Raw genomic sequence first — 24,163 nt, forward strand, 5'->3', positions numbered from 1 at the left:
ATTTTTGTACAGTTTGTGTCCTTAAAAGCCTATAAAGTTCCCCTAGAGACAGACAATTGTACTACTCCTTGTATAATTTCAGATTGCAATGGATATACCTTCCAAGAATACTGCAAATTAGAATCATATTTTATTTGCAGTGCTTGTCTAAATTAAACATAAAATGCTCCACCTTATTATGCACATGTACAGTACTCTACACACTGTTCTTACATTCATGGTTCATACTTTCATTTCCCACACAAAATTGGTTCATTTAAGTGAACAAGCTTCTTCTCAGGATGTTAGTTATCCTTCCCTTATAGTGAACAGCATCTACCTTATGGAATTCCATTCTCCAACTATTTAATATGTATTTTAGAGAAGATTTCAAATTTCAATGAATAAACCTGACAAAGAAATAACAAAGACAATGACGACCTATTATTTTATTTTTACAATAGTATTATGCTTCAATAAACAGGTACAACTATGTTTTTTGTAGAATATACAGAGGACCTCACAGCTACACGAACAATAAGATTGGTGAGAATAAACAAAGTGACGTAAATAGGGTACTGTTTCAATCTCTGGAAAACAGAGAAATAGAGAAAAGGAAATCCAAAATCAGGCCTACTTGAACAGCTCAGACTATGTAGTCACCTAGAAAATCCACTTTGTAATATGCTTTCATTAAATTTAAGTACAGAAGAATTTGCCTGTTTTCTCATAGCTTACTCAATGGATTAATGATATCTCTAGGAGTAAACAAAGACCTTTCTCTGGACTGACAGAAAAAATATTGCAAAAGAGATACTTACAAAAACACACTTTTGTACTGCATGTGTCCATTTACCACTAGATATGCACCAAACCGGAAACAGCCAGCATAGGTAAAGAACATCATTGCTTGTGAAAGGGCAAAACAAAATCCAAATACATGTGCCTTCTTCACAGAATTTCTGTAAGAATGAATGCATATTTTCATGAAAATGTGCAATCATACTGAAGTCCTAGTATGCAAAAAGCAGTTAATTGTCTTCAGAGGAAACTGTTATGAATGGGAAGTGTACTCATACTTAAACACAATCCCTTGTCTCCTATTAGAGTGTGTCTAAGAGAAAAGTTAGTTTTGTTTCCAGAATTTTATTTACTTCCAAGAACAGCTTGGAATATGGGTGCAGAAAAGGGCGACATCTTCACTACTATGTATAATTATTGTCCTACCATCTCATAGTTTGAGTGTTAAAATACTTTACATTTCAGCCCATGATTACTACTTTGAAGATGCAAATTTTACTACTGCATCACATAAGAGGAAAAAAAAAGGGCAGAACTGTTAGCCCACCTTCAGTCAAAGCCAAATTTTTGTGTCATTTTTTATTTACTTGCAATTTTTTGTTAACCAAATAATGAAGACATTACGCAGTTCAATATTCTCAAGAATCTGTTTCTTTTCAATTTTATCAGTCAAAATTCCTCTTTGAAATAAAATTAAGCCTGCATGTATGATGCAGAAATTAGATTTTGGATGATAAAACTGTGCTTATAACTAAGAGCAAGGCAGAGAGAAAATTTTCTGTACCTATGAAGAAGAAAAAAGAAAGAAAATATTTTCATTTTATTAATGTTATTATTAAGTCACAACTTTATGGTTCTTTCTGGAAAAAACCCAAATCAAAACAAAGAGGAGCCAGATGCACAAGCGTGCTTTTTTTTTTTCTTTCTTTCATTAAGAGTCTGTTGTAATTTCTCTTTTACATAGCTGATTTGTGCATCAACCCAACCTAACAGAAGGCCTAAACTCAATTTTTATAAAATAGAAACTCTTTGCCTAATCAGTGGTTTAACACACACTGAAGCATTAACTGAAAAACATATGTCCTATCTCTTTCAGACAAATTGACCCATAGGACAATAAGTTCTTATTTATAATAGAACAACATTAAGATTAAAGTCTTGGAGCAATCCCATAAATGTCAACCCTGAGAATGGTTAGCCACTGGCTTGCAAGTTGTGAGATATGGACTCAAAAATTATCAACCTGAGAAAAAAGCTTTTACATCCTGCACTGTGCTCTAACCACTCAATTATTATGGTGGATGTAGTAGCAGCATGCCTACTTGCGTCCCATCATATCTGTGTGTGTATGGTGTCCTTTGCTTTACTTTTCCCATGGATGTCTGAAAATGAAACATTTCACTCTGGAACAAACAAAATTTTAATTGACAGTATCTTTTTTAGTTTTTTATTTTAAGACTTTTAAATTTTGATTTAGTTCAGGCAGATTTATATTCCTTTTTTTTTTCAGTCTCAAGCCAACAAGTAATTATTCAAGTGTTTCCAATCTTATTCATACTTTCAAAAATAGCTTAATGCAATATTCAATTTGAATTAAAAAATTTTTAATTAAATATCTGAAACACTTCAGGTTGGAGGTTAGATTAGATGATTTCCAAAGCTCACTTAAAACTAACATTTTTCCAAACCAAGAGGCATTGCAATAGAAGGTACCAATATCATCACAGAAAATCAATTAAATCAAAGAACAAAAATGTTGGCTAGTGGTTGCCTTTGTTAATAAGAAATATGCAAAATATGTATATTAATTCTGAGGTAATTAAATTACACATTAAATCATACACACTAGCACAAAAAAAAATTAATGTTAGTTCAAGTAAATGTTTGTAATTTATTCTATACTTTAGATACAGATTTTTTTTTAGCTTAGTTATTTTTATTATACCTGTAGGGTACATGCAAATGTTCTCCATACATCAACTCAAATTTTCTTTCTCGGGTCAAACCAACAACAGTTCTAATATTTTCTATGGCTTCTGTGGCAATCTGCAATAGAAACACAAATGTTTTAATCAAAAGTTAAGATTATGTTCCAGTTCCTTATTCTAAACCAATAAAAAGAGTCTGCTGGAATATAATTTTATATTTTTATAATTGTTATTAAAATCAGGGACCTTTGATATCAAAATGTAACATTATACATTTTTCTTTTTATGACTGAGTTTTTCTGATGATTCTCAGAATTTTCTGATAAGACCTCTTTAATGTCCTCCAAATAATTAGTGAAAAACCATTAGACAGCAATGACTATTATGGAGAAGATATTGTGTAAGAAAAATGGCAATTCATCATTCAACTTCCAGTCCACTGAGGTTTGGCTATAACCAGAATGTCCAGGTTTCTTTTGTGCTTAGAGACTAACTTAGATCTCAGCAGTAAATATTTTATCTGATCAATAATACCTTCTTTAGGCTTGCAGATTCTTTAGACTTGAGTCATTTGCATACACAAAGGGATCTAGTAGCATTTGAAGGCAGTAGACGCATGCCTACATGGGAGAAACTGATTCAAGGCTTTTATGTAGACAGTTAAGTCTATGTAGGTGCCCATAAAGTCTTCCTCAATGACAACACAGTGAGGCTAGGAGCATGTACGGTCAATTCAGTCCATATGCATGTAGAAGATGATGCTTAGAAATGGCCAACAGCAAACACCTGGAACAATCACATCTCTTTAGACACCTTGGCCAAAAGAACTAACCATGTCCTGAGGTACACCAAGCACATTATAGCTAGGCGGTTGAGGGAGGTGATTGTCGCACTCTACACTGCAATGGTGCAGCCCCATGTTGAGTACTGTGTGCAGTTTTGAATGCCTCAATATAAGAAGAAGGACATCAAACTATTAGAGTGTGTTCAGACGATGTCAACCAAGATGGTGAAAGGTCTCAAGTCAAGGACTTGTTAGGAGTGGCTGAGGTCACTTGGTTTGTTCAGCTTAGGATGAGAAGGGTGAGGGGTGATGTCATCGCAGTCTACAACTTCCTCAAGGGGGGCAGCAGAGGGGGAGGTGCTGATCTCTCTCTGGTGAACAGTGATAGGACTCAATGAAATGATATGGAACTGCATAAGGGGAAGTTCAGACTGGACATTAGAAAAAGGTTCTTCACTGACAGGGTAGTTGGTCACTGGAACAAGCTTCTCAGGGAAGTGGTCACACCACCAAGCCTGTCAGAGTTCAAGAAGCATCTGGACGATGCTCTTACTCATATGGTTCAGTTTTAGGTAGGCTTGTGAGGAGCAGGCAGTTGGACTCAATTATCCTTATGGGTCCCTTCCAACTTGAGATATTCTATGATTCTCTTCTATGAACAGAATGAAATTCTATTCTGAAAAGTGATCCTGTATGTTACGTTTTATAGGACACCAGAGTTACGCCAATTCACAATACAACTCAAATACCTACAGTTTAAAACAAAGAAAAAAATAACCTCCATACCCCACTACTTTTATCTAAGTTAAACCACAGACCTGAAAGCATTTTTCTTCATGAACTGTTACCAAGGATTTTTAAACTGTGGTACTGTTATCTTTATTCTAAAATATAGGGATATAATTATCTTATAGCCTCAGTAATGCTTGTGCCGCTGTTTGAAAAATTGCATATAATTGACTAACTCATTGATTTGAATGTAATATACAGTGTTAATGATAATAAAGAAATAAAATAGCTTTTATTCGTAGTTATATTGTCTCACCAATACTCAAAGGAGTAGTCTTTTTTTTTTTCATTAGTAACGTACTTTCAGCAACCCTTTGCAGAAAGCAAATTTTCCAGGCAGAACCCCATTTTCATTGAAGAAAACTGATTTTTCAAAACTTGGGAACTGAATAAAATACCTGTACTGTAGTGCTTGCTTAGGTGACCTTGAGAGGGGAAACTCATACATTGCTAAGAAAAGAAAGGTTTTTTCTCACACTTTGCAAAAAAATAATGAATTTTTGTAACACCTGCGGTAATGCTTCACAATCTGCTGCATTAAAGTCTCTAGTGCCTATTCCAAGAATTGTCAACTTTTTTCTGGTTTATATTACAAAAAAAAATGAAATAAATGTGTAGCCATTAGAAAGAAGAAGCAGAAGAAATATAGTCAGTTGAAAGGAAAGGAAATGCATCCTTTGGCTTGTACAAAAAAGCCCATGGAAAGATCATTACACAGAATTCCCTGTGGGCTTGGAGGGACAGAAATGTTTTTCAGCAACTTTACAGCCATGACGGAAGGAAATAAAACCCATTTAGTAAATAGCAATTACTGGGTGGGGGTTCAGATCCAGATTAAGACACCTGAATTTAGGTGTCTAAGCTTCCAGTGTAGTCAATGAATACCTATTCAACAGAACTAGAAAGCAATTCAGCTGACTAGGCGCTATGTCCCTACCTAGTCTCTTTCTCCATGATTGCCAACTGTTGTGGGAAGGATTCTAACTCAGTTGCCCACACGCATGTGGCTTGTGCCATTGGAGATGCTCCAGGATACTTAAAACATTTGGGTAAGGCATGGCAGATGCAACACAGAACATAGAGTAGACCTGTACCCTTCTGAAATGGCATCACCCAGACACTGTGGCATCTCCAATAATTATAAGGGGACATTAGACTGCTAGCACATATGCAGACATATACATTTAAACACCAAATCTGAAGATTAATACCATTCCTTATGTACATGGCCTTAGATAAATTATTTTCTTCTCAATAACTTTTAAAAACAGTAGGACATATGAAGGGATTTTAGAAAAGTTTTACCTTGAAGAAAGCAATATCTGGGAAGTGATGAAATAGTTGTTCTGTTCCAAAAGGATTTTTGGAATGAAGTGACATTATATGCCTTCATCTAATTTCTTAAATAAGAGTCTAGCCTTCTCGCTTTTCAGTTCTCATCTTTCTCTTCCGCTCAAGAAATAAAGGAATGGCAAACAGACTCAGAAACCAGTGGATATATACATATTATCCCTGCAAACATTAATAAGATGAAAGAGAGAAAAAAAAAAGCAGTATAATATACGTAAGAGAGATGACATGCCAAAAAGGGATGACAAAAAAAAAAAGAGAATGTCAAGATGAAGAGGGTTGCAAAATAAGAAAAATAGAGACGCTCAGAACAGGAAGGAGAAGAGAATGTGCCTGAATAGCACTTAGCACACTCGGGTTTATAAATTATAAAAATAAATATCAGTCAGTAACATAAGTCTTCAGTAAATGGTCTGTAGGTCTACTAGTGCAACTACATAGAGTCTGTCTGTGTCTGGAAGTTAAGTATGATATGTACTGTATTTGGAAGTAATACATCCATCAACAATGCTTTGGTAAACATGACTTTATACATTACGCAGAAATAGAGAACCTTCTCTAGACTCACCTTTCCTGCAGCCTCCAGCTCTTTTTTATCTTTTTTAGCGTGCCCAGCCAACATCTTCATTTCAATCATTCCTGCCACTGCAATGATTGGCACAACAGCTAAAAGTAGCAGGGTCAGCTGCCAGCCATAAATTAATGATATAATAATTCCAGTCCCCAGGTTAGCTATATTTTGGGCAATTAATGCCAGTCTGACACCAGTTGCCTGGAGGAAGAAAAAAGATATTCCTTGCTAAAGTAACTGCATTTTAAATAAGAAAAGCATTTTCACCTATAATATTTCTGATTCTCAAAGCACCATTTAGAAAGTCTTAACTCAGTTTTGCAATTTTCCAAAATGGGATTTTCTTAAATGATTTTGTAAAAAATTATCTAGATCACATTTAATTCTTTTCTCCCCGTATTCTAATTATGTAAATTTGCACTGCACTTTCTAAATTCTGCTCTTGAAGCTGAACAGACTTTAAGTGTATCCTGTATTTACATTCACAGTTAAACATTAAAATCTGTCACATTTTGTAGATCAGGCAGCTAGTTTTGTAAATCATCACACAGAGACCAAGGAAGAAGAAAATTTTTAACTTATATAGCCAAAGGTACTACAGAATTCCTCAGTTCAGAATAAAAGCACATAATTTCATGTAGCGGTAAAAATTTACTTAAGCATACATGAATAATTATATTCAGTGCTCTTTAGTCTAATATTACAGACCCCTGAAAGTCCACAAATTACTTCTAAAGAATCTCCAAAGAGTAACAAGGAAAATGAAGTCTACTGCTACTATGTCTAATTTTTTTCATACAAGGAATCTGTACAATCCAAAAAATAACAGGAGGTCATAAACTGAACAAATTTAGATGCATATCTTTAGGTAAATAAGATAGGTCTAAACAGACTTCTTAGATAAAGAGATTGCCAAGGAATTTGTTTAATAATGAAGATCACAATACACCACAGTAGTAAACTTTAAAAAGACATTTATTTGGAAATTATTTTGTGAACATATATTGCCATCATTGTTATAAAACACATCAGTGCATTCTATACCAGGTATTGTTTTATAGTTTATTTTAGTTGTTAAAGTCGACTGTTATCCAACCAGTCAAACCCAAGCTGCAATTTTACTACATACCAAACCCAATATGAAAAATTCCAAAAAAAAATTTTACTTACTCCTTTCACTTGTGAGGCATCATTAGCAAGTCTTGTAGTTAATGCTCCAGTGCTATTTTTAGAAATATCAAACCAGGCCATGTCCTACAATAGGAAACATTTTTCTTAGGACCAGTTTTTGGACATTTCATATAAACTGCAAAGTAAAACTCAGGTCTACCTAATATAACTAAGTTCAGTGTCAGAAGACTGTGTATGTGGCAGTGCATCAGTTCTGCACATTTAATTAAGTATAATTCCTTTATTGCACAATGAGTATTTTTAGAAAAAAGTTTATGCTTTTAGATGATATGATGTGTACACTGTCACTGCTGGGAAGGAAGGAGAACAGCCTGGGGGATTCCCAAAACCAAAATCTACCCTCCCCCACTGCTGCTGAATCTACATCTCCATGGAGGATTTCACTCTTCAGTCACAATCCACAATTGCAAAGCTGTTGGGGGATGAATTAAGTGTAAAGCATTTTCAAGGTAAAATCTCCCAATTCATGGCTTTGCTTCTCCCAGACTGAAGAGGATTATTTAGAAGCTATAAGACAAAAAAAAAAACCAAAAACAAAACCAAAAAATAAACCAAACTAGTTTATTTAGGTGACCTTAGGTGACATTTAGGTGATCAAATTTAGTTGTTGGGGTCAGGTATACAGTTTATATTTTATTCACAATGTGACCAAATACCTGATTTAAACTTTCAAGTGTAATATGCATTGAATGAAGACCTGGTGATGTAGTACAGGCATTTGTGACCTCGACTCAATTGTAAGATCGCTCTTTCATTAGGTTTTCAGTGAGGCTGATCTATAAATCATAGTTTTTCAGATCACAACAACTTTCTGTGTGCATTGGAAAAAGTCATGTTCACATGAAGCAAATTCTGTGCCTACATGTAGCTGTATGTGCAAAAGATAAAACACCAGAAATACTATATATGTGAAAATCCAAAATATTGATTAAATCATGCAAGATTAGGGCCAATTTAGATAATTACATGAATTAGTTAGAAACACTATGAAATATTTATATTTTCATTCTCTGAAAGTGGCTTTATATTTAAGTATACAATCTCACTACTGTATTAACAAACAATTACAGATTTGTGAACTTTTTGAAAGAGACCTTCAATAAATAAATAAAACCATATCTGTACATATTACAATTCAAATCAGACATTTGAAGTAAGAGTTACAATGTAAGCTGAATTGCATTGCATTTCTTGAGGGGAGAAAGGGCACCAAGAAAGCAAAGCAGACAAATGAACACATAATGGGATCCTGCTGGTGCACATCAACTTGTCAGGCTGTAAATTTAAGTCCTTGCAAGGGGTACATAAAAAGCAATTGTACTTGTATTGATTTAAGGCTCTCCCTCTAAGGATACTCTGCTCAGCCACATGTAACCAGCGAAATTGGTTTCTACACCGATTTAAAGAATCTTCCCTGTAGATAAGTCATAATATGATAGAATAATATAGAATACAGTTATTTTATATCTATACAATTAATTATTTTTAAAACCCTTGAAATCAAAATATTTATTATCTTTACCTGTCTAAGCATTGCTTTAAATGCCATGAATCGAAGCCTCATTGTAAGAATTTCTCCAGCTTTGCCAAATGTGAAACCCTATTTGAGAAAAGGTACAATGCTTAGCATTACTATTACATTTTTTGTGTTTAGACAATAAATATTCTAGATACATTGTCTCTACAATGTCAAAGTACAAAATATTGCAGTCCTGATTGCACAAAACAAATATAAAAACAGGTTTAATATTCATAAATTCTAGTAGGTTCCCAACATTGCTTCACTAGCATGCTTCAAGGAAAAGATCACTAATCAACCCTTTGACTTCATTTTTATCTGAGTTGACCTAAGTCAGATTTAAACAAGAGATTTTTTAGGCCACTCGTTTTAGGTTAAAGACTTCATAAGGCAATCTGGGTTCACTGAAGTCAAATGCAAAATTCCCATCAACTCCAATGGAATTAAAAAAGGAATATGCTGGTTAAAATTTTGGGAAGATACACTCTTCCTACAATTTAGTACAACCTCAGTGTTTGTAATCAGCTTTGTTTAGCTCACTACCACCTTTATGTTATTACAAATATTAATTGTTTGGAATCTACATTTGTGAAATTGAACACTCTTAAAACACAAGCCACAGATGGAACTGGACTATGTGATACTAAAAAAACCTATTATGGTATATTCGAAACAGCAAATATTTCTCAGTTAACTTGGATCATTATCTTTGCTGTGCTCCTATACTGTTAGTAAATTTGCACAAATATGTGACAGAAAAAATCACAAAAGAACATCAGCGAATGGGCATTATATAAAAAGATTATAAGAATACTTCAATTTTTTTTTGTCACTAGTTTGGGGGTATTACATCTCTTCCCACTCATATTTAAAACATTATCTGAACACTGATAAATTGAGCAAACCTCTTATAGCCATCTACAACTCAATCTTCTATACCCAAGCCCTTCTTGCATGTGTGTACAACAAGACAACTCCATAAATAACCCAGGAGATTTTTGTAAGAGACTGTTTATGCTGCTGTCTCAAGTGCACTTTATTATTTCACTGTGTAGGCTCATTTAATGGATAAAACTATAAAAATATATTCAGATCTTATAAACCAGACTATATATGAAAATATTTAAATGCCAAAGTTTGCACATTTATGATTACTACCTTAAAATAAAAAACTTTTTTTGTAAAAGTTGAGATGGCTATAGAGATCACTGAGAGCAGGGGATGGCATTATTACTGTTCAAACATTAGTACTTAAGCAGCAGGAGCTGAGTATCAGCATGATGGGTGTTACTTGAGGAACTGGGCTTGGGAATCTCTGGGAGGGGCTCACATAAGACTTGAATGGAGAGAGCTAAGGCAGGAGATTCATAGATTTGCAATTACTAACAGATTCCAATAGGAGGGCTTGAGTGTGAGAAGGGAGTGTGGTATAGTGTAAAGGCTGGAGGGGATGGCCGTTAGGTGGCAGCGGAAAAAAGAGGAAGAGAATGCAGAGTTTCATGCTGAGATGTGTTTGACTGCTGAAGAACGTTAGTTCTGAAGTTAAGAGGTCAGAATAGGTTGGAAGGTCTCTAACACACGAGAAGCTGTAGGTCAATAAAGATTCAATTTAGCACAAAGCACATCTAGAATCATAAATGTGAGTTCTGGTTTAAGTTAGAGACATGTATTAAGAAGATCTAAGTTTTTAGTAAATTTCAAATCTGGTTTCTAAAACATGATGAACAATTATAATAAAGCTAAAATAATAAAACATACCTGAAAAAAGAAAGTAAAAAAGGAAATGATCCCAAGTACTAAAAACAGCACTGAATATAAGTTGCTCTTTTCTCTTAAAATGTTGTCATCAGTTTCTGAAAAAATCTATAAAATAATATTTAAAAGAACATTTTTAAAAATCAACTAATAGTCTAAAATACTCCCATATTTCTCAATAACTATCTTTGGAAGTCATTTGCATTCATATACATTTAAGCGTATGTTACATATAGGTATAATGAGCAAATTTCAGGTTGTAGCAAGACTTTTAGGATTTTGTAAATCTCATATAATTCTTCAGATTTTTGTAATAGTGCTTCATCCACTCCTCAGCTTCATTATGCAGTGATTGTTTAAGACCTGGTTTTATTAGAAATAAATTCTGTGGGCTTTATAGTTTTTTTGCATATTTTATTCAAACTTACCCCTATAATTTCTGAAAATATGATTGCAAATGCAGGTTGCAAAGCTCCATTGATAATTGCACATAAAGTTCCAGCTACAAAGTATGGCCATTCAGTTTTGTTCAACTTCATAATTTTCATAAATGAAGCTGGAGGTAATTCTTCATCCTAAAAAATGAGAATTCTGTTAGGATAAACATATATGTACTTGGAGAAATATGGAGAAAAAGAGAGAATAATGGTCAATTTCCTACTCCCAAAATCTACTCCGGGGAATTAAAAATGTATAATTTTTAATAACATGAGTAAATAACTGACTGCATACTTATTTTTATTATTTTAATACAAGGAAAAAAGAGCTGTTAGAATGTATCTACAGCTCTTATCATATTTTAGTTTATCTATATAATTTTCATTGCTCAATACTCTTGGTATCGGTCAATGGTGACTGAATTATTCATTCTGGGCATATTCTGGAGTGTAATCCACGACTAGATTAATTAAAGCAATTGTACATTAAGCAAATTATAATGGCAAAGTATTTGCTGCAAATATGAATGCAATGTATGATTTGCTGTATGATTTTTTGGTAAGTTTTGCTGTGAAAGCTCTATGTTGGGCTAAACATTCTGGTTTGGATCCAAAAATGAATCTTTAAGATGTATAGACTATGTCTGTATGGTATGCAAATATATGTAAGTATATTTCTTTTATAGCAAATAGATTTTCAAGAATAAACTCATCCTTACTATAGATTTTTAAAGTCCCACTTTATTTGTATAATCATTCATGTTGAGAACAACAAAACAAGTTATGAATATTATCAGTCAAAGGCTATATAGAATTAAAAAATTCTCATGTTTTTTTCACCCGTATCAAATTCCTCCTTCATCTTGAACCTTTCTAGAGCAGGAGAAAGAAATTAATTTTAACATACTTTGTTGAAAGCAATCAAAGTTCACTAACAGCTTTGCAAAAATACTTACAGGTGAACTAGTTTTCTCATCAGCATCATCATTTTGTGCTCCTGGCTTTTTCATGCTGCCCCGAGTTGATTGTCTTCTCAATCCTTTCCTGAATTCTTCCCTCAATTCTTCATATTCTGGTTCAGATTCAGTTTTTTTGACACTAAGTGCATTCTCATATTTTTCTGATGATGGAACTTCAGCTTCTATTGCCTAAAAGAGGGAAGAACATGATGCTAAGATTAATTATACATATATTACTTTGAATTTTCAAAATTATGAGGTAATCAAAGTAAAACTAACATTGATTGTTTCAGTGGAAAGAGATATGGGGAAAACAATACATAATGCTACAAAGCAGATATGAAAATCTGTATTATGTTTGAGTACATCTCTATCTTCAGAATTTGATTCATATATAAGAGTATCCCACTTCTCAAGAAAATACTTATACTAAGTGGAGGGCAGGGGAGCAGAAGTAGCTGCTCTCTTTTTATGAATTAACTCTTAACATAGTTTTAAATTGAGTAAAACCCATTGGCACCTATCTTGGGATCTTTTTGAATGAGTTCTCAGTGGATACACTGTTTATCCATGAAGTGAGAAAAAATTACCCCTCTTTACTGCGGAACACTTAAAAATTATTCACTTAAAACGTAATATGGGAGTTCAGGATGGAACAGGTCAAAGAGAGATTTTAACTGAAACATCCAAACAGTCTGGAAAAGAGACCTACTCTTGGTGGTAGTTTTGCCAGTCTCTTTGACAGAATAAATAAATGCTTATCCATCACTGAGGTATTTAATAGTAACTGGATTCAAAGTTGCCTTCAACTTGTATTTCTTTTTTTTCCAGAAAGTTTTTATTTCTTACTGCTTTTTGTACCTCTAATAAAAAGAACTTTTTTGCATTCTTTCTATTTTTTGTTATTTTCCATTATTTTTTATTTTCGTTCCATTTTATACTTCCTAATTTTTCCCATTATTACATTTGCTTGAATACAAAGTTACTTTGAACCTCAGGTGAGCAAGTGAATTCTCATAGTTATTTTATAAGGAAATGTTTTAGTTGGCCTAGCTTACTCTTTTCAGTCTGACATACTGAGATAGCAGTTTCAGTTTCTTTAATGGGCGTGGTGGTTATACAGTAAAACACCAGCAACACAGAAGGCTAGTGAAGTTCAGCTATAACCTAACTATCACATGGGACATTGGAATGTAACAAAGTATTCTGTTCTTCACTTAATAATTAATGTATTTCTGATGTTTATATTAATTTCCAATCTTTATTTCTGGCTACATAACTTTAAAAGTGTACATATTTTTTCACTCAGCACAGCTGGATTACTTTACTTTTTCTCCTATTCCTCCACATATTTTCTGCTTTAGAAAGAAATTCAGTATGAAGGATTATAATTAAACACCTTAAAATATGCATGCTTTATTCCTCCCGTATCAGCTACTGTATTTTACATTTTATCATAGGCTAAGAACAAGCTATGGAATAGCAAACTACTGTAGTCAGCTGCTCCATGTTAACTGCATAAAGAAAAATATAAAAGTAATCTTTTAAGCTTAAATCCCTAGAGGATTAAAAATGTACTATCCTGGGTCTGGTATGGAAACTAGTGGTCTTCTCTCTCAAATTACTACTCTCCTTTCAAAGTACGTATTTTTTTGCTGTTAACAAAATATGCTGCAGAATTCCCCCACACTTCTGAGAGCATACAATAACTATGGGCATAGAATACAAAAAAGAAAATGAGGCAACAGCTAGTGACAAAGAAGTACCTGCATGTTAACGAGTTTGTAGTAGATTCCCTTTCTCTCAAGCAATTTAAAATGATTCCCTTGTTCTGTGATAACTCCACCTTCGAAGACAGCTATAAGATCTGCATTTCGGACTGTTGACAGTCGATGAGCTACTACAACTGTGGTCCGTCCTTCCCTTGCCTAGAAATAACAATATTTAATACAAGTATTTCTAAGTATATTCAAAAACTGCTCACCTTCATATTAGAGTTGAGTAAGACCTAAGGGAAATATTAAAATGGTTCACAGAAAAATATAACTTAAAAATAAAAAAGAGATTTCAATGAGTACCTTAAAACAGAAATATAATCTTTAGCATGAAAATTAATATTAGAGACAGTCTTTTACTGTGGCACATAAAACCATCAAATTTTGATCACAGACATCTAAAAAATTATGACTACTTAACATTTTAGTATGTTACAATATTACAAACCTTAAAATTTTAACAATGCTAAAGGTTTTTATATTTAAGCCTATAGTTGTTTATTTAAACCCTAAAATCCGAGAAGGATAGTTTATACTCAGAAGCATTAGAAAATATTTCACACTGACATTTAAAATATTTCAGTGTTTTAAATTTTAAGTCATTTCCAACTCAAGCTGCACCAGTGAAAATAAAATTCTCCATAATATCATGTGAAAAACATTTCAACTACCTACCTATCTTTGGACACTTATAAGCCTATCACACATAATGTATCAAACGTCACAGCTTGCTGTTGTAATTACCAGGCTGTATTAATATGACCAAGCAACTTTTAGTTTAAACAATCAAAGTAATGATCCCAAGCAGTGGAATTCTGTTGGAACCTGGATAGTGTTCATATTCAGTGATGTACCTCAAGGGTCCATACTGGGACCTATACTATTCAGTATCTTCATCATTGATACAGATAAATGGATTGAGTGCACACTCAGCAAGTTTGCAGATGACACCAAGCTGAGTGGTGCAGTTAATTCACTTGAGGGAAGGGATGGCATCCAGAGGGACCTTGACAGGCTTGAGGAGTGGGCACATGTGAACCTCACAAAGTTCACAAGGCCAAGTGCAAGGTCCTTCACCTGGGCCAGGGTAATCCTCAATATCAACACAGACTGGAGGACAAAGGGAATGAGAGCAGCCCTGAGGAGAAGGACTTGGGAATACTGGTGGATGAAAAATTGGACACGAGCCAAAAATTTGCACTTGCAGCCCAGAAAGCCAACTGCATCCCAGGCTGCATCAAAAGAAGCATGGCCGGCAGGTTGAGGGAGGTGATTCTGCCCCTCTAATCTGCTCTCATGAGACCCCACCTGGAGTACTATGTCCAGGTCTGGATTTCCCCCATACAAGAAAGACATGGATGTATTACAGTGGGTCCAGAGGAGGGCCACAAAAATGATCAGAGGGCTAAGACCTCTCCTATGAAGACAGGCTGAGAGAGTTGAGGTAGTTCAGCCTGGAATAGTGAAGGTTCTGGGGGGACCTTATTGTGGCCTTTCAGTATACGAAGGGGGCTTATAAGATAGGTGGAGAAAGACTTTTTATCAGGGTCTGCAGAGACAGGAGAAGTGACAATGGTTTTAAACTGAAAGAGAGTAGATTTCAGGTGGATATAAGGAAGAAATTTTTCACAATGAGGGTGGTGACACACTGGAACAGGCAACCCAGAAAAGTTGTGGATTCTCCACAATTGGAAGTGTTCAAAGTCAGGTTGGACAGCACTTTGAGCAACCTAATCTTGTGAAAGATGTCCCTGCCTGTGGCAGAGAGGTTTGACTAGGTGTACCTTAAAGGTCTCTTCCAACCCAAACCATTCTATGATTCCTTAGATCTTCTCCAAAGGTTTATGTGGATCCAAATTCATAAGATAATGTGACTAATAAAAGCTAGACAAATAACTTCTCTATTAAATGTGTTTCCATTAATAATTCTCAAACTGTCTTTCTCTATCCAACAGCAGCAGGAAGCATTACAGTACTTCAGCAGAATCTGAGTAAATTCAGAATACCATTTGGGGGTACAGCCCCAGTACGAATACAGACTGCTGAGTTGCACCAGGCATCATCTGTCCAGCTGTCCCTTAGTAATACAAAACGACACTAAGAACAAAACAAGCACCTAGACATAGTCATGTTAACTGAAGCGAATGTTTTCTTGGAATGTTTCTTGCAAAGTTACTGCTACAATCATTTATGACATGCTGGTAGTGCTTACCTTGCCTGTCAGGCTTCAACACAAGTTAATCAAGTACGTGCCTGACAACGATATGCATGTCCGTAAGACAAATAATTGCAGGGGATGGTATTTACACCAAGAAAACGTTGATTTAAGCTTAACAGTGTGGAAAATATAATTCCATCTTCTCACTTGAAACAAGATTCCTCTCTGTAATACCTGCAGGATATCAAAAATTCTCTGCACAGAGAATATTTGCCAAATCCAATTTTACCTTTTGTGTTTTAAGGGCCTCTATTTCTTGCAGCTCAGTCAACAAATGCCTGGGAAAAAAAATTAGGCTCCTGCTTACCTGATTCATTTCAGAAGACTACTGACCTTGTCCAGTGCTGCCTGCACAACTGATTCACTCTCAGTATCCAAAGCTGACGTTGCCTCGTCAAGCAGAAGAATTTTAGGATTGCGAACCAGAGCTCGGGCAATTGCGATTCTTTGCTTCTGGCCTCCACTCAACTGGGCCCCTCTTTCTCCAACCACGGTTTCAAACTTCTACAAGACAACCACACATGTTTCCAAAACATTCTGTGGCACAGTCCTTTCACCAAAGAAAGGCATCATAAAGAAAAAGTACATCAGTGTTAGGAACCCCAGCAGCATGTTCTCCTTCCTTTAAAACACTACAGGATAAACACCCACTTGGATATATCTGCCTAATAATTTCTGTCCCTGGATTTCTAATAGTTCTTCAAATGCTCATCAGGTCATGACCTAAAGACTTAACATAATTCTCAAAAGTTATGAGGAAGCTCTGCATAGTTCTGCATATTCACAGCTCTGGAAAACAGCTTCCTCTGCTTACAAGAATCCCTTCTAATGAACTGTTTGGCACAAGAAGCTTTAGGACAAATTATTTCAGCAGGACAGCTGGTTTGCTTACATTGGGTAGCTTCATGATGAATTCATAAGCATTCGCTTCCTTGGTAGCTTTTTCAATCTCTTCCATGGTGACATCCTCACGGCCATAACGAATATTTTCTGCAATGGTAGTAGCAAAGAGCACGGGCTCCTGGTTCACCACACCAATAATCTCCCGCAGATATCTTACGTTTAAGTTCTTAATATCCTGCCCATCAATGGTCACCTAAACAAAAGGAAGAAGACAAAAACTGTTTACTAAGTGTTTTGGTCAAGGAACCTCTCTGCCCAGGTCTCCCCAGGCTGTTTTAGGGGAGACTTTACCATGTCAATGGAACAAGGGCAGTGAGGCTAGAACTAGACTTCAAACAACTGCGACACACAGAACAGTCTTCTCACTTGAGATATCTTACCGTGCCTTCCTTGGGATCATAAAATCTCTGGATGAGCTGAACAGTTGTACTTTTCCCACAGCCACTGCCACCAACCAGGGCCACTGTCTGGCCACAACTAATCTTGAGATTCAAGCCCTTCAGTATCTGTCCATTTAAGAAAAGTGACCAAAACCATAACTCTATGTAAAAATGTCAATGTAAATTTGAAGAAGCTCTAAAGACTACAATAAAATGTCCTTCTTATTTATAGCAGAATCTGGTACAAAATAAAATTTATAAACAAGTGAGTTTAAATTTTGGGTAACTAATTACTTCAGCTTAATTTTCTTCATATTTACATCACAATTGGTCCAATATCAATGTATTATACAACACACTTCACAACTACCAAAATCATGAAACAGTTGATACAACAAAATAACAATAATATGATTACTACCCATACCTGAAATATAATATATTAAAAATATGACGCAATATTTCTCTATTATGTTGCCTCACTTTTTTCTTTAACGCACCATGCAAACTACAGTAAAACTGTTCTACAGTAAAAGTCAATGACAGTGACAGAATATACTCTACTTTGTTTTGGAGGAAAAGTCATTTTAGTAACCCTGAAGTATCCTTATTTTTTCCCCTTTTGATTGGAATTGCTGGTGGGGCTTCTTTACAACAGTGACATTTAATTGCACAATATATAACCTTTTTGTACTAGTTAGCATAAAATACAGCATTTCACAGCCATTGAAGATACAAAGTTTTGCCTTTCTTGGGACTCCTACAAAGGGTAAATGTAGCTTTTTGGTGCCATGTAATTGCTCTTTCATTTTATTTTCAAGAATATAACCTGTATTAGGCTGTGTAGTGGGGCTGGAGAACAGACACACAGTTATCATGTCCATGCTATGTATATTTAATTTAGCCCACCTAGTAAGAAGATACAACAATAGGAAAAAAGGAATAAAGTGGTTTTGTTTCTACTTTGTACAGACAAAAGGTGTACAGGACTCTGTACTGCTTTCACTACTTTGTAAAACTTCTGTGGTTGGAAATGTAGATTGAAATAAGAACAGCGTATGTTTTGCTAGTCCTCCTAGAAGGACTAGGCTACAATGAACTATGCATACCTCAATGTTAGCATCTGCATCATGGCTAAGTCCATTTTTCCATTCTAAATGTACAGCCATGCATCAATACGTTTTAATACTCTCCCAATGCACTTCCCAATACCTTGCAGCCCTGTGTCCTTGTCGCTTTCTCTTTCTTCCTAAATTTCTACCTTCAGCACCACTGCTGCCTCTTCACCCTTAGTACTAGTATTTGTGTGCTTTACAAGTGAAATATATCTCACTGTTTAGGAACAAGAGGCATAGACAAATCACATCTTTTAGTATGTCTTATTCGGCAATAATATTTTTAGATCAAAACAAGAAGACCAATGTAAGTAATAACAATAGAAAATTTATGAAGCAGACTTATTTAGTCTTCTGGTAATAATGCTATAGATCATTTAGTCTATAGACTTTGTATAGAATAACTCAAACAAATGTAATGTAAGTAAAGTAGCTAATAGAAGTTGATGAAAAACCTGTGGATTACCACTGATTTCAGTGGACTATTGATCAGAACCCCTTTTCCTATACCAAAATAAAATCCATAATTAAATCAATTTAGGCTGTTTCAAACAACTTAAAGCAAACAGAGAAGAGAGAGTAAGGACAGTAAATAAATTAGTCTAGTGAAATAGGAAGCAACTTGCAGTCTTCAGCCTGCCTGTCAGTTACTTTGCTTTGCTTAATCTTGTTGAAAGTCAGGTAGGTTAAATTTAGGCAGAAATGAAATACTCTGAGTTATTTGACCTTCTCATTTTCCTCTTTAGTATAATTTATGAAATACTTAGTAAATGTTTTGTGTAGCCTTAACTTCCTATAATTATTACATCTGAAACCATGGGGGAGAAATCTCTATTGGTATCATACCTGTATAAAATAATTCACTGAGACCAATAGTTTTGTTTCATTTATCTTTCTATATGAAGAAAAATCAAGCACATCACTTCATTCACTTTCTTGATAGAAGGACAAGCCAAAATATTTAACATATTTATGAGTAAAAATGTCTTAAAAAGGAAGCTCTATGTCTTTCCTTTCTGCCTATTGAAAGTAAGGAAGATCCCTTTATTAAGGTCAGTGATTTTCCTTCAAGGTAGGGAAGGAAATATTTACATAGTGCAAAGACACCCTTTGTGAAAATATTTTCAGAAATCATTCAGATGTTTTCCACATCCACTGTACTAAAATTCTGGATTTATGACAGTGCTTTAAAAAGCAAACTTTTTTGCTGTCTAGACAGAAAAATACAGATTCTGATCTCTATTCCATATGTAACAAGTCCTTGCTGGATCTGCTGTCTTTAACTGATTTAGATATAATCTTAACAGAGCCGCATTGAAGGTACTTTTGAAACCCACTATCTCATTATTATTATGATTAAAAAGCATGGGTTAGATGCATAAATTAAGATTCTGATAGCAATAAATCTTTACATTTTATTACATAGCCACACTGACTATAGCTTCAGACAGAAAAATATTCAGAAAATTTACCATGTTTAGCTAAGGTGTAAATAATTCTAGCTAAAATCACTGTGATGGGAAAGTAGTTTTATATAAATTAGAGAATCAACTTGGAATTGTTATATTTTCACTTTTCAACTTTCAACTGTTTTTTTTTTCCCTAACAAATGATCAACATGTTTAACTGTAATATGTATAAAGTTTTGTTTACAGTACCTCAACATCTGGTCTGGATGGATAATTGAAGTAAACATTTTGGAATTCCACATTCCCTTTAACGTGGTCTGGTTTGTAACCTGTCTCAGAATAACTGTCAATTTGAGGTTCCTGTGTGAATAAAATAAAAATAATAATAATAAAAGAAAGAAACAAAAAAAACCCTACACCATTCTTCTGCAGAGATATTAAATGTAATTTTAAAGTAATTTATGTGAGATTTCTGAAACACATAAATTGCATGATGCTTTGTGGCCTCATTACTACATTGACGATCTGCTCATGCAAGAATACTTTAATAATTTTTCCATTTAAGCTTTTGTGTGAATTTAGTACATTGTCTTTAAAACTGTACCCACAGCTAGACATAATTCAAAATTCATTTCACTGCCCAATGATCAACCTGAACAGATCATCTCTAATGAGCTGTTCATTTATAGCTTTGCCCTTTCTTCTGAAACAATTTGTGTGAGAAAGAACCAACCCACTGACCATTAAGCAGAAACAGAGTTCTTAATTATCACTGTATTTGTTTCTATCCTGGGTGGGTCTAGAACTTGAAGCATGTCTTAAAAATAGTCCAAAACATGCAATTGCATTTCATAGAGCTTCACTAGCTAGTAAAATCACAGCTTCGCTGATTTCAGGCTCTCCTGGCAACTAATGTACATATCCAGATTACCAGGTTGTGTTTTATCGATTTGCCAACACTCACGCTACTGGGGGTGACACGGATACCTTGAAACCTATGCTCATATACCTACATCAGCTGTAATCACATATCTATATAGCACCATAGATGTGCCCTGCATGATAAAAACATTAGAGGATACCTCCAACACCTAGTAATTCAGAGATCCAGTACTTTTACCTTTGAAGCAAAACCTGATAACTCTAGAAGACAAAGAGGAACTGACTAATAATTACACATTCCATCTGCTTTTATGTTTATATTTCTGCTTATTTTACACACTGTTATTTACTCTTACTAATTTCATATCCATATATAGTGCCTGTACCTTAAAATTAAGGGTCTCTCAGTTTTGAAAAGAGAGTGAGGGTAAAGATACTCACATTGTCTATGATATTAAAGATTGTATAGGCAGCTCCTCTTGCGCTAGCAAATGCCTCTATGCTTGGAGCAGTCTGTCCAATACTGAAAGCTCCAATCAACACAGAGAAAAAGACCTGAAAGAAATGTTTGTGGTGATTTATATCAATTCTTATATAACCACAGAATTACATTTATTCGTTTATATTAGATATCTTTGGGTCAGGATTCTCCATGCCTGTTAACATGCCTGTTGTTCAAGGAACCAAGAATTAAAGAAAAAGTGAAAGGGTCTCTCTTAAACAGAGAATAACGTTATGAAAAGGGCTTTTTCAGATTCAGCTGAGAACCAAGTTCCTGCACAATGTGAATGTTGCCAACATATTGATAAGAAGTGAAAAAGTGACCAGGACCTGCAAAATCTATGCCAAAAAATGTACAATTACACTTGATGTCTTGGGATTCACTGTACTAATTCATTCTTTGGCAAAAGATTTTCTAAAGACCAGAAAGTATATTGCATCTCTTCCAATAGAACAGAGACAGATACGCAGAGCATTATCATTCTGCTTTCAAAGTGACAGTGAAATAGAAGTATACAAATAAAACTTCTCCATCACAAAGTAATAAAGGGTCCCTCTGCTGGAATGAAAGACAGTGAGTGCAAGCAAGCAAGAAAAAACAGAAAAAGAGAAAATATATTATTTTCTCAGAGAAGCGTGGTTTATTGTGTTCAGCTTATATCAAAACAAAAGTAATAAAAACACACTGCTCAAACAGAGATCATAATAAGAGGCACAGTACATCAGAGCAAAGGTCCATCACACCCATCATCTTTTCTCCAACAGTGGCTGTTCACAGACATGATACCAAATAAGGCAACACCCTCTTGTTCACATCATGAAAACACCATTCCAGTGGACTGCAACATAGACAGCAGAAATTGCAAATATTTTTTACAAATATTGTAAAAAAATATACACAAGGGTGTGAACTTCACTGAGATGTTCTGTATGCCAGCCTGCCTTTAAAAAAAAAAAAAGGCAAGTTCAAAAGAGCCAATAACACATATCAGAGCCATTTTTCACAAACTTGAGTGATTCATAAATAAAACAGGTAGTTTAAAAAAGATATAAATATATACATAGTGTCTCCTGGCTGGGTTTCATCGTGGTTAACAAAGTTATTCTTCTTACCATATTTGTTTGCTATCTCATATGAAATTAGAATGGTTGCCACATCAAGAGAAGAATTTAAGTTATGACTTACAAGTTATGGTTTTCTTTCTTTGGTTAGTTGGTGACATACTTCCTAGTCACAAGTATATTTTCTCCCCCTTGATTTCTAAAAATACTGAGAAATGATTCCAAGCTCATATGGAGCAAAATATAAAAAAGGTATCAATAACATGATCTGTTTAGACTTCTCAACCGCTAAAAAAAAAAGCATTTGTTTCTGCATCCTGAAAATACATCCAGACCCACAAATCTGAAAACAAATAGCAACTAGAAAGGATACTGTACTTCAGTTTTTGACTGAACTGTTTTTATATCAGTCTGATCTTATGGAATTCAGAAAAGATGTAGAAACAGTTGAAAATAATATATGGTTTATTTGGCTTGATGTAGATTTTGAGATACTATAGAAACAACATGTAGACTTTTGTGGTGAGTGTCTTTTTGTTAAGAAGGAGGGATGCTATTTTGCCAATTTTGGCACATAATTGTTATTAAACTCAAATAACTTCCCAATACACACTTTAATGTATTTTTAGTATTTCTCACTATTATTGGGAATTTACTCTTTAATACTTACTGTAAGAACATTGCCAATAGTGTAATCATCAGCTATAACCAAGGTAGTTCCATACCAGAAGGCCAGTGCATACGATGCATATATCAGTAAGAAAGCAGCACCCATAGAAATATTAGATGTAATAGCCTTTTTTATTCCAATCCGTTTAGCATCTTCTAAATTTTTATAGTATCTGGAAGAAAGATAGAACTTTAAAATAGATTCAGACTTGTACCATGGCACACAGCACCAAAAACTCTGCGGATGAGTTAAAAAAAGAACACTCACAAAGTACAAGATATATAAAATATATAACCCTAAGACTGTACAAAGGTAAGCTTGGTAGTCAGGCACAGACACTTTAGGTAACTCCAAAAAGGTCAACATCAGTCAACCTCACATATAGAAAAAAAGGGCATTGCAGTTCAGGGACTGGCATTCAAGTTTCTTAAATAACCTGTGGGTCAGTGAACTTTGATCGTGAACCATTCATGACAGGTTTTGAGATTATATTTGTTAGCTTAAGATAAAAGGTTAAAATATATCACAAGAATGATGTTTTACAGTATAGTGGAAATAGAGATATTGTTTATTAGTACCTTCACAACAATTACGGAGTAATCAGATTACCAAGGATACCATCATCTCTTCACATGGCAGGGCCTTTTTTTTCTCTAAAGCTCTCACTGTGTGATGCTTAAAGTAGTTTGTACACTTTCTAGAGACGAGACAATATATCTAGAAAATAACTAATTGTCTTTCAACATGTAGTGAAAATTATACCCTGCAACAGACAATTTCCCATTACCTAAAAACAGAGGAAGCACAAGACTTACTTGTTTTGACAGACTTCCAGCAGCAAAGATACAAGAAAATTTCAAACCATCTGAAGTAAGTACTTTAAAATCATCTGATGAAAGTAAACATTGCTCTTACCTTTTAATTTCTTTTTCCTGTCCTCCAAAAGCTATTACAGTACGGACTGCTGCCAGAACTTCCTCTGCAACAGCACCTGCTTTTGCATATGCAGCTTGCTCTTTGTCAGTGAAAGCAGAGAGAACCTAATACAGGATCAAACATTTTGACTTTAAAAAAAAACAGAATGAGCTCAAGCACTTCATAATGGCTTTTATCACAGTTACTTTCTTCCAATATAAAGCCTTTTGATTATATTATGTATGAGTGCAGAGTGTTCAATATGAAAAT

The 24,163-nt window shown here is 34.6% G+C and overlaps 1 protein-coding gene across 1 annotated transcript in view; it reads right to left on the reverse strand.

Moving 5' to 3' along the window:
- LOC309686606 (ATP-dependent translocase ABCB1-like) overlaps positions 1–24,163 on the reverse strand; it is a 42,516-nt gene that overhangs the window by 8,270 nt on the left and 10,083 nt on the right. Inside the window, exons 7-22 of the mRNA XM_082499336.1 lie at positions 23,894–24,018; positions 22,979–23,150; positions 21,187–21,300; positions 20,113–20,223; positions 17,340–17,465; positions 16,949–17,152; positions 16,390–16,560; positions 13,830–13,991; positions 12,061–12,252; positions 11,096–11,242; positions 10,671–10,775; positions 8,916–8,993; positions 7,373–7,456; positions 6,200–6,403; positions 2,726–2,826; positions 801–941 (exon numbers count right to left, since the gene is read on the reverse strand). Of these exons, the coding sequence (XP_082355462.1) occupies positions 801–941; positions 2,726–2,826; positions 6,200–6,403; positions 7,373–7,456; positions 8,916–8,993; positions 10,671–10,775; positions 11,096–11,242; positions 12,061–12,252; positions 13,830–13,991; positions 16,390–16,560; positions 16,949–17,152; positions 17,340–17,465; positions 20,113–20,223; positions 21,187–21,300; positions 22,979–23,150; positions 23,894–24,018 (2,237 nt within the window). The remainder of the gene's footprint in view (positions 1–800; positions 942–2,725; positions 2,827–6,199; positions 6,404–7,372; positions 7,457–8,915; positions 8,994–10,670; positions 10,776–11,095; positions 11,243–12,060; positions 12,253–13,829; positions 13,992–16,389; positions 16,561–16,948; positions 17,153–17,339; positions 17,466–20,112; positions 20,224–21,186; positions 21,301–22,978; positions 23,151–23,893; positions 24,019–24,163) is intronic.

Source organism: Vanellus vanellus (assembly GCF_965231255.1).
Source record: "Vanellus vanellus genome assembly, chromosome: 2".
Taxonomy (NCBI): domain Eukaryota; kingdom Metazoa; phylum Chordata; class Aves; order Charadriiformes; family Charadriidae; genus Vanellus; species Vanellus vanellus.